Here is a 15,991-nt window from a genome sequence, read left to right as displayed (position 1 = left end):
GTTGTAGAATTCATAAAAGCAAACACAGACCTTTGGTCCCTTGCACTAATATTATTCAGTATAGAAGTATAGACCAATGATTCACAATCACTAGGCAGTGGATCACAGAGGAAGTAGAAGTCCGCGAAATTTCTTTTGAAGTTAAGAAGGGTCCTCATTCTCGTACAGGCTGTGAACAACGTGTATAGATATTAATTTTTCCTATATAACTGAAGTTATCTACACGATGCTGACTTTATTTTCTCATTCCAGAAATTAAATATTGACTATTTTCTTATTTCCCCACTAAAATACAAGTTTGGTTTTTTAATCGCGATTTACCTATTTTAATAAACTCATGTGTACGTTTTCTTGTTGCATGATGACGTCAACAATACCCGCGCCATGAATGACGTCACGTAGAAGCAGGGTAGTAACCAAGAGAGTTAGCAAGCTTTCAGGTCTGGATTACATTAGATCATTTGAAAGAAGCAAATATATATAGTCATGAAAACGAAATCGATGAGATTCCGATGGATGTCAAATTTAAAAAGGTGGGTAGTAAATAACCTATGCTGTGTTGTAAGGAAGAAGAACAGAAAAAGAAAACGATGCGAAGATTTGGAAAGTGCTGTTGGGGTAAGTATGAAAAAATACATCGTCGTGTCTGCGAGCGTGAAGAGAGAGAGAGAGAGAGAGAGAGAGAGTATTGCAAAATGAACACATATTGCAGTTCTTTTTAACTGGAACCTGTTTTAAAACATTTAGTCGCTTGTATAGCAAGAGCATGAAGTGAAGAACGCGCTTTATAGTCTTTGTCATTAGAATTCTTCAGAAATTGCATTTCTTTATTTATTTATTTATTTATTTATTTATTCTCATAGGCGGTTATATCCTTATTGATTGATTGATTAGCACAGGCAAATCGGCCTTCTCACAAGCAGTATATTTAAATTATCGTAATGGTTCAAGTTGCAATGGGTCAATGTCATATTCGACTGGAGTTAAACAATTTCTAACTGAATGATTTTGTAAGATATCGTTTGGTAACTAAATATTTCATGAAATATGTTAATACAAATAGTTATACATATAGAAATCTTTTTAATTGGGTCCCGATTTGTGCTATTAAATCGTATTCCTGGAGTCAAGTACTTTGCTCAAGACATTACGGCATAAAATCTTTGCTGGTCCAAGCAGTGTTCAAACCGCAACCCACTGTGAGTAATACACATTTTTTTCTACTGAATATATGATCTAGACAATTTTTATTTGTTTACACGAAACGTCATGAAGTTTTTATGATGTTTCGACCAAATGAACATTACCAGCTTTTTTAAACTTTAAAACTGGAAAACAGAAAGGAAATTTTTCCGTTTATATCCAAAAGTAAACACTATAGAAATTGTTAAAAGAGCTTATAGTTTCAACAATCGGACACGTTCTTGGCATTGCGTCGAAATAAATACACACATACTCTATTCTTTCCAATTGTTATTTCAGGATAAATGTGGTGACGTGACAACCTTTTCGGCGATAGATCTGAGTACGATCACCTCTGCAGACCCACTTTCTTCCCGTCATGCTGAGTAAGTTAGGAATGGCTCATTTCTGCAGCAATATTTATAATTCACGAATCGCCAATGCAAACTGTATCTGTTATCCACCGTCTATCAGTCAATTGAGTACATTATCTCCCTTATGAGCCGAGGATTACCTCCCCATGTTAGGTAGTTTACGATAAAATAAAGCAGAACCAGGGCTTTATGCATTTGAACTTATTGTAAAGAACGAGTTGCCGATATAATTGTGGAGTTATTCGTTTTTCAAGCAAGTAGAATAGAATTATTAGAACAAACCGAAAATGAAACTAATAAAGTGTTAAATGGCCCAGAAAATCCCGTTTTTCAAAAACTGCTACCTCATTGTGTCAACATAGATGTCTATTCACATGAATCGGCAATTTTCAAATCCACACGGTATCATGTAATACCCTCTTAACATTGATCAGTTATTTTCTAAAAGAAATCAAATTTTTCACTACATTTCTTTTCTGTAATTCCTATTCTCAGAACATTTATTTTTCTATAATAAACGCGCTGTCTATGACATAACCAAGGTGATGCAAACGTTGAGTCATGAGTATAATTCAAGTACGGACAATCAATCGTTTCATAATTTAGTATTTTATATCGGATAATTAATAATTAGAATCAAAGGTACGGCTGCATTTTTCATGTTAATGATTATCCTTCTCTTTAATTGTTGACCTTTTTGAAACATTTTGTTTTACTACAAGTTAATTATTTAACACAATTTTTACTAAAATTCGTACATTTTATATACTGGAAATACATTACTCTATTACCTGATTTTCATTTCTTGTATGTTAAAGCGTGCTACTGAAAACGAAACATGATTTAAAATTAAAATGTATTTAAAATATTCTTAAACTCATTTATCATGTATTTACTATCATACTTTATTCAAAATGTGCGCAATTTGTATTATAAAAGAAATATGAAAAGACATATATTAAATTCATACCTTGGATTTAAACTATGATTAACTCCTGCTGATTTTATATCATACAAAATGACGCCTACTCAAAAACAGATTCACAATTTGTTATCAGAACATGTATTTTCATGCAACAGTACATATTTAGGAGATTTAAGGATGAACAGATTCCAACATGATACGTATTTTAATATCATTAATATATATTTTTATTTCAATACCTCGCATGCGGAATTTTCTGCATATTACATGCAGCATATCATACATTCACGGAGTCATTGAAACCCAGGTTTATATTGTAAGTTTGGGAAAACAAATTGTTTTTATTAAGTCATGTTTCTCTTATAATAAGTAACTGATCACATTACATTGGATAAAATGTTACTACCTCTGAATTCAGCCATCTTGGAAAAAAATGTCTTTATGTCTATGGTGTCGCTCTACAGTTTCGTATCTTGTATAGTGTTAGAACGTGAAAGAAAAAAATCCCCGGTTTTCCTAACTGGTTATACTGGCTACTTACAATAACCTTGCATATATTAGGCATTGTTAAAAGAACTTTTGGTTTCCTTTATTTATTCTGTTTGATGGATGGGTTTTTGGGTTATAGAGTATTCCTGGACTTCAAAGGTAAATTGTAAAGAAAGTGCGATAACATTTGTCGTTTGATATATATGGTAATTAATTCATTTCATATTCATGAACTGATACTAGATAGTCTGGAGAAATTGTTTATCATTATTTTATTACTGCTGAAGCTAGTTGAATTATAGACTAATTCAGGCTGATTTCTTTTGAGCACAAGGAAACATTCATTTTGCTCAGTTTTTTGCTTAGATCATGTACATCTTCCATAAGAACAATATCCAATGAAATATCAGCAAAGGTAAATGAAAGTAACATCGACGTATGTTAAAATTCTCTCCAATGTCCGTGTTGCAAATGCAAATAACTTCACCTTACACGTGTCACTCTCTCAAACGTCCATTTCGTTAGAGTGCCCCCTATATACTTTAGATAATATTTCAAAGCGCGCAAGGGATCGTGGAGTTTCACCTTTCTCGACGGTCCAGGAGAGGGGGCGACTAAATACTTGTTGATTGCCTAGTTATGGCAACATGTGTTTGCAGTCAAACTAGGTAATGTCATTAGAATACAATGATCCGTCAGACGGAATCGCATGTTGTTCGGGTCGATGGGGAAGGCATATAGCTCACCGACTGAGGAAAGCGTTGACAGAATTGCTTTCCATTCCATAGATAATAAACGTCAAGATGTCAGACGTCTTATATAGCTGATTGATGAATGTACACGAGAGGGACTCAAACTTGGATGAGTTAAGCTATGTCAACACCCAGAAGAGATTCAGTTTTTGAAGTAACTTTAGCGAACGTGGTGTGGATAGATCAAAATCGGAAAGCAAGTAGGATATGTTCTTGTTGTAGTTAATATAGTCTCGTCCATGATATCGTAACGTGTCCAAGGTCATAGACCGGTATCCCTTTATGGTGATGGGGATAATTCCTTGTTTTGAAAGAGAAAGAGATAGAAGTTGGCTGGCTGATAAATGGAGGCAGAGAATGGTGTGACACCATTTATGTGGCGTTAGTCGTTAAAACACTCCATTTCCCATCGTTTGAGGTGTTATGTGACTATTACTAAATTGTCCGAAAGTATCAGGACCGTACGTCCGCTTAAGTGTTAGACCCAATTGCTTGACGCATAGGGAATGATTTTCATTTCCAGGAGGTTGATGAGAAGAGCCGTTTCTTAAAACGTCCAATTGCCACAAACTGTCGTAAAATCCGGTAATAAGTGTACTCCCTAACACGACAGACTGCCATCTATACAATCATTATTTCCGGTTGAGGGTTTTCTAGGGTATTCCTGTTGTAAGTGACTTCCGGTCTTGCCAACTGAGATTTAAGTTTTGATATGTGTCGAAATCGAAATATTTTGATGAAGATGGCCCTTGAAAGGTCGCCATTGCCTAGAAGGACCGTTTGTAATCTGGTAGCAAACACGCCGCCGCATTGAACATGCATAGGAGCTGAAGTAACTCGTTCGCAGAGAAAAATGTTTTGTTTTAATTATTTTCAGACGCATGAAAGATGTTTTCGATTTTGGTTGGGGAAGAGGGGATACGTACGAGACTGAGGTATGTGAACAAGTCCATAACAAGATGTATAAAATGTTCAGAGGGAAAAAGGTCTGACATCTTGACGTTTATTATCTATGGAATGGAACAAACCGAACTTACTCCATTATTTTGAAGGATGTTGTCCAGTTACGCCTCATACACTGTAGAGGATGTCGTCATAAAAAATAAATTACAAAGTCTAATGTTTCTGTGAAGGTCGAAAGGCTGAGGATAAGGCCGATAGGAAGAACACGGATTTTTTCCGGGATAGGAGAACCGAAGCAATTTGCGCGACGTCGTATGGATTAGAATGTGAAAATACTCGCCGGACAGCTTCTAGCCGATCTCGTAGTCATCATGTCACCCTGAAAAACAGTATGACTTTGCCGTCTCATTCTTGAATTTCAGGGTCAGATTGAATTGGTTGAGGCTGCAGTGGTCGTTGACAGGTCCCAACTTGCCGTTGGACATCGTCACCAGAACCAGTCAAGAGCAATATTCCTGCAAGTGTGACTTTAGTACAAGTTTCACCGTCCTCTTTATAAGTAAAAATCGATTTTCTACTGTAGTATATCCACCTTAATTTGATCGTCTGAGATTTGCATCATGAAAGGGGGTGTCAGAAGTAGGGAGGTATGATAAGCTACAGTATGAGGCCATTGGAAACGATTTGGATCATACAATCGTTTTGCGGAAAGAGGTCGATCGATGCCTGATGAAAATGAAGGAGTCTGGATCGCATACTTGAAGGGTGGTGGGAAGCTTGATGGAGGAGAAACGTTGTTTATTATCCTCCTCCCTGCCTGACGGCGAGATGTAGCTGTGTATGGTCGCCTATACTTTCACCTGGCCACGGCAATTTTGTCATCTTTGGGAATTGACTCTACTGTATCCCTGCTGACAATTATCTTTTATTTGGAATGATCCCAAAAGAAGACGCCATGATAAGGGAGATTGCGCTGACAGATGTAGTGGCAAGTCTTGTGCGCCTAATTTCTTACCTCCTCCATTCGGCCCCCGACCTGGTGCACCGAACCAGGTGGTGCAACAGTATACCGGATAGTGAGACTTTGCAGGAGGTTCTCATGGCTTTAGCCTTATTCGTGGCCTTGGGGATTTGGACGTAGGCTCGATACGGTAGATTTCTACCAGTTCTGCCTTAGTGCTGAATACATTCGATTCCATTCTTGGAAGAGATGATTAGTCATTTCCATTTCATCACCTTTGTCTAATTGGGGTTGTCTTCCTCTTGTAAACCTTGGATCTAAGAGAAGATGATTCTGTATGACAAAGACAATGCAGTAGCTGTGGAGTGGATCATTTTCTCCACACAATCTGGCTTTATAACTGGTGGTAATCTAAAATGCCCGTTCGGCGCGGCCGTTTTGGCTCGGTCAGAGCACTAGGAATAAGATCTGTTTGCTATGGCGTGGCTGGTCGATTTCGCTGTCCGGTATGTTTGGCATAATATTTTGTTACTGTCAGATTACGTGGATGCTCTATCCGGCTTGTCGCATCGCCTGTCCGAACTGGGTGACTTGTGATCAAAATAGTTGTATATCGCACGTTCGTACACATGCACTGAATGGTCGACAGTTGGAACGAGAACGTTGCAGTTCACTGACGGAGTACGGGATATATTGACGCCACACCGGCGAGGATAGGCACGACACCCCACCCTCACACACATTGGAATGTCACGTCTGGTTTAGGGAGCTAAGGTCCAATTGAGAATGAGATCTTGCATCGACACTCTCGACAATATAGTCTTATTTATTATAGAGATTCCAACGCTTGGATGGAAACTTCTCTCCTACCATCATTAAAATCTAGCGCTGTCTTTCGAATATTCATAGGAGGTGGAGTGAAATGTATATCAGCGTCCCCAATGAGACTTACTAGAGATTCTGATGTTTGAATGTAGGCACAGCACTTCATGATGAGAAGAAATAGATAAATATAATCTTTTGAGGCCGTTGATGTGCTTGTTGACGGCACTAGACTGTGTATTCTTTGTTCACACCGCACGCACTTTATAAGAGTGCGATGAAGAGTAATTGGTACAACGTCAACGGCATCTTCTACTTTGAATCTCTTGCATGTACCACACACACACACACACACACACACATATAAATGAATTCTAAACGTTCTGAATACTTTATTCAAACTTTATTGTCTTTGCATCTGTGAATAAATGCAAAATCGATCACAAAATAAAATACCGTGCTACACGTGATCAGCAGCTGCACATGCAGCACGCCGGACACGCTGTAGGGACACCATAAATCTGTAAAGACATTTGTGTGACGTAACATAGATAAATTGACATTGACGTTAAAATGCCGGAGGAGCCAAATTAGATATACAACAGTACAAGGAGCATACTGCAAAATGAGGGTGCTCTTTAGGTACTCTCTGATGGATGTCAAGTCCGATTTGAACAGAGTTTATAGATGTAATTCTCTGCCATATCCTACACTTTTGAGGCGGTTTCATCCTTTCAAGGAGGGCGGCGAATACATGGACGATGACGAAGATTTCGGAAGGTCGTTGTCAGCGATCGGTGAGCAGAAAGTGGCTGATGCCCAGGTGGAATTAATGTAGTTGCTTGATACACAAAGGAAGATGTTTCTATGATCACAGGCATGAATAATTCTGCTGTTGTTTGACATATATATCATTTGAAGCTCAAAAATGTTTGTACAAGATTTGTCCCGTATTTTTTTGATGGCCGATTCAAAACAGACCAAAATTTAAATCTCCAAGTCGCTACTTGCTAAACATGAATATGGCGACTAGAGGCGTTACAATGACATTTTCACAGGTGATGAAGCATAGATTTACTTTTACTTAACACAACACAAGAGAAATAAAACAAGTTTGGACCTGAGAAAATGATAAGAGATCACATATCGCTCGACATGTGTGAATGTCAAGTGAAGTTTGTACGCATTATGTTTTGAAGCTAAATGCGTATAGGAATCTGTGCGTAACTCTGCTAGTATCAGTAGAAATTATTATGCCTCCAAAGGATCGCCAAAAGCTGTTGAACACTACATCACCACTCTTCCACGCTTCCGAACCCAAGGCATCCATATACTCCATGGGAACACCATCTTGGCGGACTTCTTAAAGGACGACAACATCCAAACTTTGAAATATCGTCCAGACGGCCCCACTTTAGACCCAAATCACTTTTAAACTGATTTCAGTTGTGAACAAATTGCAGAGGTGCAGACGATATGACAGCCACAATGTGGTTGTGCAGATTTCCATTGCATGAGCTACATATCAAATGTGAGTACAAACTGGCATTTAATAATAACCGCGATATAAAAAGAGCTATAATTAGAGGAAATGCGTTAAGAGTAAAGATAGCGACCTGGAAATTCCACCAGTGAAAATGAATCAGTACGATAATTTTAAAAATATTAATCAATTGTCCGAAGTTTAGAAAAAATATTTTATGCATCATATCAAACAACATTTGGGTTTAATGCACTGCTGTAAATGTGAGTGAGATAAGGTATAAAATATATCAAGATTAATTGGTATGTTCGAAGGACAGATTAGCACAGGACAGCGAAACGAAACCTGGTTTTAACCGGATATAACGGTGTGCGCCTGGCGGGTGGAACGGGGAATTAACCTTTAAGAGTTGCTTCCAGTTGTCTATATAACCCATAGTCAGAAAGACATTTTACCAGGAGTGATGCTGATGTATGAAAGAAAGTTATTCTAATGCAACATGATCAGGTAATATATTTGTCGGAGATATGAACATTTCTTAAGTTTTTATTTGTTTCGTTAATGACCTGCTGTTTCGTTCTTCTAGTTTAGACATGGAAATGGCAAACTTGAAGCTACAAGACCTGCATAAAGTAACACCGCTGGGTGTTGGAGGTTTTGGAAGGGTAATATTGGTAAGTACTTTTTTCTCCAATTTGTGTTTCTCCTCTTTTTGTCCCCATGTATACTCCTGCGTGTCGTAGGAACAAATAATGAATGTAGGCGACGCGGTGGGTCATTCGTTTGGCGTGACAGGGTCAAGACCGAAATAATACTGCTTCGAATCCTACCATAGGATGAGCCAGGTCGGTTACATTGTATTGTCCTTGGGCAAAGCCCTTTACTTCAGTGGCATCGTCAGTAAATAACCTACATGCGTTGTTATGATGTAAAATATCACATCCAACTAAAACCTCGTATCTTTGAAGAAAAGTGAGATATATCAAGATTGTTCGTCTGTCCATTATTCATTCTGTTCCAGGTTGGTAACTTTTGATCCGTATACAATAACAGCAGTTGATAGATTCACATATCATATGAATTAATTCTGGGACATATAATTTGTTCCCATACGGTTCCCATTGCTTTTCAATCAAGCTTTCACTGTATCAATTACTTCTTTAAGGCTCGGGATCAAATTTGGCATTGATAAACAAAACCTCCAAATAGTGGTTCAAAAACATTTGTAATTGCACGTCCTTTATCCACTGAAACGCTAACCCTGTTTTTCTTTCGACATTTTGTTTTTAATGTAGTTGTTGTTAGGATAATGGTCGCACGAAGTAAAAGCGGGGAATCTCGCTGTAAATGTTTGCGTAATAAAGTATGATGGTGACTCATGGCTAGCAAAGACGTTGATATTAATCTGCCTAAAAAAGAATACTACGTACTACGTTAATGTAGAGTCTGTTTTAATGGAATCCGCTATGTTGACGTCAAAAGGATGAAATTTGGAATTATAAGGATTAAATGATTATGATTTGGTTGGATAAACGTGCATATTTTATTAATCACTCAAAAAGCTAACACAAATCACTCAAACGTTCGTTTTTGGCGACAGATTAGGTACAAGTTACACTTCGATAAATACTCATCGATCGTTATTTGATCCTGGAGAGAATTTTGAAAGTCAGCGGCGAGAATCGGCTGTTGGATAATGTGCATTGATTGTAAGTGACTTTGGTTGTAGTAAGTCAACACAACACTGCAAAAATGTACTACACAAATACAAGTCTTGAGTGAAGACAAATACTTTTAAATTGTACAACACAAATAAAAGTCTTCCGAAAAGACAATACTTTAAATCGTAGAACATAAATGCACGTCTTGAGGAAAGACAATACCTTGAAATAGTACATATTACGTATGTAAATAAATTTTCAGGTACAGGAAAACAATAACAGCAAAGATACGTATGCTCTAAAGATCCTCAACAAGCAGCACATCGTAGCAATCGGCCAACAAACACAGGTCCTGAATGAAAAGAACATTATGTCGGAATTGAGATCAGATTTCATTGTAAGGTAAGATTATGATTTTTATTTTCCATGCTCCCACTGCTTGTAACTGTTCTTAATAGGAGATGTTGGTGTCGTTTCGTGTGTCCAATCGTCATTTCTATTATGCTCTCTTTAGGATGATTGCCAACAATAAAAAACGAAAGAAATATAATTGCAAGAGAAAGCTGTAAGCATATTTACATACACTTCGAAAGGATATGAATAATAGTTATTCATCATTTTGAACTTTCTTTTTGACAAAATTCTTGTTAGCACGTTGAAGCAAAATCCGTTTCAAGTAGAGGAATAAAACCTGGTACGCACGTTATCTTCTTAGCATATTTAATGCAATGACCACTTGATGTAGACAAAAGAAATTTGGTAAGCATGTTGGTATGCATTACGGAAGACCGGCCTAGTGTTTCATGTCACCTGATCATTCTCAAATTTAGAATAGTTTTTTTTAACTGTTTGGGTCTATACTTTGGTTGGTTTGAGCTGTTTGGGTCTATACTTGTATTGGTTTGATCTGACTGGGTCTATACTTGTATTGGTTTAACATCTTTGGGTATATACTTTGTTTGGTTCGAACTATTTTGGGTCTATAGTTGTATTGGATAGAACTGTTTGGGTCTATGTTTGTATTGGATTGAACTGTTTGGGTCTATACTTGTATTGGTTTGAACTGTCTGGGTCTATACTTGTTTTGGTTTGAATTGCTTGGGACTATGCTTGTTTGAACTTACTGCGTCTATACTTGGTTTAAACTCTTTGGGACTATATATGTATTGGTTTGCTATTGAGCCATACGTATTATCCAAACGAAAATCGAGTTCATTTCATGTTGGATCCTATTTGCACAGTAACTATTTTCTAGGCTGCATTAAGGTTTTCACTTCAATGAACACTCCATGGTATCCAAGCACTGTTGTCAATCTAAGCTGGATAAAATAGTAAGTCAGCAGTCATTTTTGTGTCACTCACTTTTAGGAAAGACGGTCCATTTTTTGGTTGTTATGCTTATTTCGAAGCAATTTGCTTTAGAGAGTTTCAGTTTATTAAATAGGAATGTTGGATAGGATTTGTTCATTAAGAAACAGTAAATTTGTAAAAGGTGAAAAGCATTAGATTACATTAACTATTATGATTGTGAAAATACTGAATTAAAAGAAATGAAGAAAAAGTACTAAAACACGTGCATCACGTTTGCAAATGGCAACGAGATCATGTCGCAAAAATACCTATCCAACACAAATTGATCTTCTCATGTGCATAAATTCCACAGGATGAGAGACAATAACAATTAAGCAATCTTGCTATATTAAGACATGCAATCCTTTGCGTATAAAGACGTTACAAACAATTTGGGTATGATATAATATAATTAAATGCATTCCTTTTTATAAGATGTCGATTCTGATGTGGAAGCTGCAAACGAATAATCAAACTCATACAAATGACAAAAGCGTCACGAAAAGTTTTAAGATTCTTATCGACATATAGACCTGACGAAAATTCAGTAGCTATTGTATCCATTTAAAATACATATAATTAAGGCCTCTTTAGATGAACACGTTGTTACAATTATAGCACTTCATAGATGATAGTTATAAAGTAGGCATGTTCAAGCAACATATATGGAGCTATTTTTCTTTCACAATTTTGTTTTTATTTTCCAGGTTGCATAAAACGTTTAAGGATGATGAATATCTGTATCTGTTAATGGAGCCTTGTCTTGGAAGCGAGCTGTTCACGGTGTTATATGAAGAGTATGTTAAACAATTTTATACAATGCTGATGTAGTTTTTATTACCGTAATTGTTTGTTTGTTTTGCAAGAAAGCTAACACTTAAAGGATGGTGTTAAAATCCAAATTTAAATGAAGAAGAAACATCAACACTTTCGTACGTGGCAATGTAGAGGGCATCCTTCTGTTATAGGTGCACAATAATTTGATGATACAAACGTAAATATTTATGTCATCATAAAAGTGATCTGAAGAAACGGAGATCGAGTTTAATGCATTTACTTTACTTGTGCATGTATACTTGATATAGATGGCGGCGCTAATTTTGTAAATCGTATTATCCAACAGATGTGATTTCTTCCTTGTATACTGTTTTTACCATAAGTTTCCTGTTGAAACAAACGTTGGCTACGTGTTACATTCAGGTAATTTCAAGTGACCCCTTATTTAAATGAGATACAAAATGGTCTTTATCCCTCAACTTTAGGACACTATTAGCAGTACTGGCCGTGTTTGTATTATACGCTTGTATCATTTTATTAATTCATTATTGATGGGCTTTCTTCAAACCATACAACACGATCACGGGAATTAATTAAGGACAGGAAACTAATTTTTCTGTCAAATATAATCTCGATCCGGTTGTCTAAGTGATATACACGCATTAGTCACATCAGCTGTAACAAATACTTTTTCCAAGGTTAAAAGTTATCCTTATAAACAAAATTAATTAATTAGTTGTTATTTAGATATAACACTCATTGAACAAATGGGACAATATTATTACTTTTATTCCTCTTATTTTCTCACTAATACAGTTTGGGTGCTACGACTCGACCTTGACCTCACTGCCTTAATTAACACATAAGTATTAGTTATAAATATTTTGAAGTAATATCACGTGACTCTTGACGTTATCGGTTCAAAACACAAAACACTTAAAAATCACAACTTTAAAATTGATTTTTTAAGAGTTGCAGATGTTGAATTATTCTGGTTATATAGTTATTTCGATTTTCATAATTTTTTTTTAGACCCTGTGAGAAGTAGAAACGGCGAGGAAGTTAAAATATTTGATGAATACCGTATTTGTTGGATTTACTAAACTGTATTCCAGATGATTATTTTTTTAATCGACAAAAAAAGTATTGGGGAGAAAATTGAAAAAATAGCGTTTTTCCACCGAGATAAGAAAATCAAAGTCAATGTTTACATTATTTGTCTCCTCGGGTGGCAGAGCCTCGTGGGAGACAAATAATGTAATCTACCTAAATTGGAAGCGAAATCCGTCAATTCGAAACCTAACCACCTCAAGTTCTCATCCAGAGATTCACAACCTTACACACGTGTCGAATGGATGAAGTGCAATCACTGCTATGACTTTTGAGAAAAAGTTCAGGTTTTGTCTTTTCTGAATGAAACAATATTTCTGTGGGATATGTGTTGTTCATATTCTCTGGAAGGAGATGAATGCGCGAGAATGGTCTGATAGCTTTAATATAAATCTTCACAGAACTCAATTATGTCGACTTTGAAGAAAGTCTAATGCTATGTTCGTTTACTCTTCTAAATTTGTTGATTTTTTGTTATAGAAAGAACTTTAGTCATACAGCAGCAAAATTCTACACCGCCTGTATAGTAGAGGCACTCAGCTTCATACACTCAAAAGGAATCATCCACAGAGATCTAAAGCCCGAAAACGTACTCCTGGACTCCAAAGGATATGCAAAACTGGTATGTATACCTACACATTTATACTCTCAAATATGTAATCCTGGCTCCAGAGCATATGCAAAACTGTTATCTCTCTCTCTCTCTCTCTCTCTCTCTCTCTCTATATATATATATATATACTCTCAAATGCACAATCCTAGACTCCAGAGCATATGCGAAACTGGTTTTATATATTTTTGTATTTAATGGCTGTCAGAATAATAAAGGAATTGCTTGCTTGTCCTTTTTAAAGGAATTTTAAACCCTGTACACACAATATCAAGTTTAATAAGAAGAAGCACAAGAAGTTGTAAAGTGAATCTTGTTGTACTAGTAAATGTACTAGTAACAATACTACATGGTTAATTCCCAAAGATATGCAACAATACTACATAGCTCTCCACCAAACCCATGTAGTAACAATACCCTATGTCCAGGCATTGATTTGTCTTCAAAATCTGATGCAGTAACAATACTACATAGCCTTCCCCCAAACGCATGTAGTAACAATACCCTACTTCGAGGCACTGATTTGTTTTCTTCAAAATCTGATGGAGTAACAATACTACATAGCCTTCCCCCAAACTCGTGTAGTAACAATACCCTATTTCTAGGGCACTGGTTTTGTGATCTCCAAGCCAGATGTAGTAAAAGTACTACATATCTCTCCACCAAACCCATGTAGTAACAATACCCTATTTCTAGGCACTGTTTTCTTCAAAATCTTATGTAGTAACAATACTACATAGCCTTCCCCCAAACCCGTGTAGTAACAATACCCTATTTCTAGGCCATTGGCTTTGTGATTTCCAAGCCAGATGTAGTAATAATACTACATAGTTACCCCCCAAACACATGTAGTAACAATACCCTACTTCTAGGCACTGATTTTGTGATTTCCAAACCTGATGTAGTAACAATACTACATAGCTCTTCAGCAAACCCATGTAGTAACAATATCCTATTTCTAGGGCACTGGTTTTGTGATTTCCAAACCTGATGTAGTAACAATACTACATTGATCTCTGATGACATAATATTACTTGAAAATGTAACATTTCTACATTGTTATACTTGAAATCCTTTTGTAAAAATGTTGTTCCTAGGAGACTGCATTGTTCTGAAGCTGGCATCAACAAGCCTGGTTTAATAGTATGGCCAGTAATAATACAGTGTAGTTCAGATTGTTGAAGGTGCTATTTATAGAACTTAGAAGATATTCAGTATATTGAAGTACTTGTACACAACATTTTAATCATCAGAAAATATAGATATTTTCAACAGTAATGTAATGCACAATTTCTTTCTCTAGTAATAGAATTAAAATGTCACTAGCATCTCATGTTGTTATTTCTGGTAGTTCTTCCTTATAAGGCAGATATTGGGTAATTCTTTCCTTAGGAGGCTGTTAGTTTCATATAAATTCTGTTCTGCTCTTCCATCGATCTCTTTTCAACATATAGCCTACGCATAGAGTCATTGTCTCCACTAATACAGAATTTTGCCCTCATCAGTTTTCTGAAAAGATAAAATAGTTTATTTGAAAACATTGCAGACACTAGCATGGAAATTTTGTTAATGCTATTTTGATCCACCATGCACATAGCATTCAATATGACCTTTAAAACAATATATGGTTATAGGGTGCTCTCAACAGCTTCCAGGAGCTTACCCAAGGGCATCACTGGAGAATGGGAAGACCCAAGTGTGTAGTTATGAAGCCTATTACGTATGCCATCTTTCAGATCTCCACCTGCATTTCTTAAGAACCTACATTATGTATGTATGTATCAGCATACATATAGATGGATGGACAGGCTGGATCGTAAATGTGTGTGTGTGATTTGGATTTTTAAACTAGCTTTAACCATTTTTCAGTCATATCGCTACAATGCCCACAGTGTGGCAGTTTATATAGATGTTGGGGCATGATGTCCCACCCAGTCACATTATCCTGACACCAAATCAAGCAGTCTTAACACTAACCTCTTAATATCTTGCAGGATCATATAATATCTGCCTTTACAAAAAGCAGAATAATACATTTATTATGAAAACTGAATATAAACTTCTAAAATATTTTGTAATATTTAGTAGTGAGAATATTTTCAAGATGGCCTTGATCGATTTATTATTAAATTATTTGATTTACCAAGTTTACATTCAGTATCTGTTAGACCAGAAGTTGAAAGATTGTGTAAAGTTCCTGACTTCTTTGTAGTAATGATAAACGTTAAACTGCATGCAATTGCAAAACAACACTTGATATTAAGGCCAATAGACTTCAGATTTCAAATGGATAATAATGTCCATACTCTCATGGTGAACATTATATGTGAGAATTAGAGTCATTGCAGTGATGATTTATCACATAATCTGCATATGAACTATGGCAATTATACAACAAGTCAAGTTAATTAAATCATGGTCTAAGAAAATGTTCTAACCTGTTTTAACTTCAGGTGATGAAAACTTTGATTCCACATGTCCAAAAACGTTGACCGATCATTTGTTTTTTTATGCAGATTCTGCTCGTATATTGTTAATTTGTTAGATTTGTAAGGCAGCATCATATCACCATTAACTGTCATTCTGTCAGCA

At 36.2% G+C, this 15,991-nt stretch overlaps 1 protein-coding gene across 1 annotated transcript; it reads left to right on the top strand.

Moving 5' to 3' along the window:
- The first annotated feature begins 4,603 nt into the window (after positions 1-4,603).
- On the top strand, positions 4,604-14,677 carry LOC149782165 (cGMP-dependent protein kinase 1-like). The gene is made up of 7 exons (XM_089935075.1): positions 4,604-4,657; positions 5,048-5,142; positions 8,478-8,565; positions 9,815-9,954; positions 11,610-11,699; positions 13,270-13,411; positions 14,597-14,677. The coding sequence occupies exons 1-7, from the start codon at positions 4,604-4,606 to the stop codon at positions 14,675-14,677; spliced, it is 690 nt and encodes a 229-aa protein (XP_089791201.1).
- The last annotated feature ends 1,314 nt before the right edge of the window (positions 14,678-15,991 follow it).

The sequence above is a fragment of the Sinohyriopsis cumingii genome, chromosome 15, assembly GCF_028554795.1.
Source record: "Sinohyriopsis cumingii isolate HCF-2022 chromosome 15, ASM2855479v2, whole genome shotgun sequence".
Lineage (NCBI taxonomy): Eukaryota > Metazoa > Mollusca > Bivalvia > Unionida > Unionidae > Sinohyriopsis > Sinohyriopsis cumingii.
The sequence above is the reverse complement of the archived record's forward strand: the minus strand, read 5'-3'. Positions and strand labels throughout refer to the sequence as shown.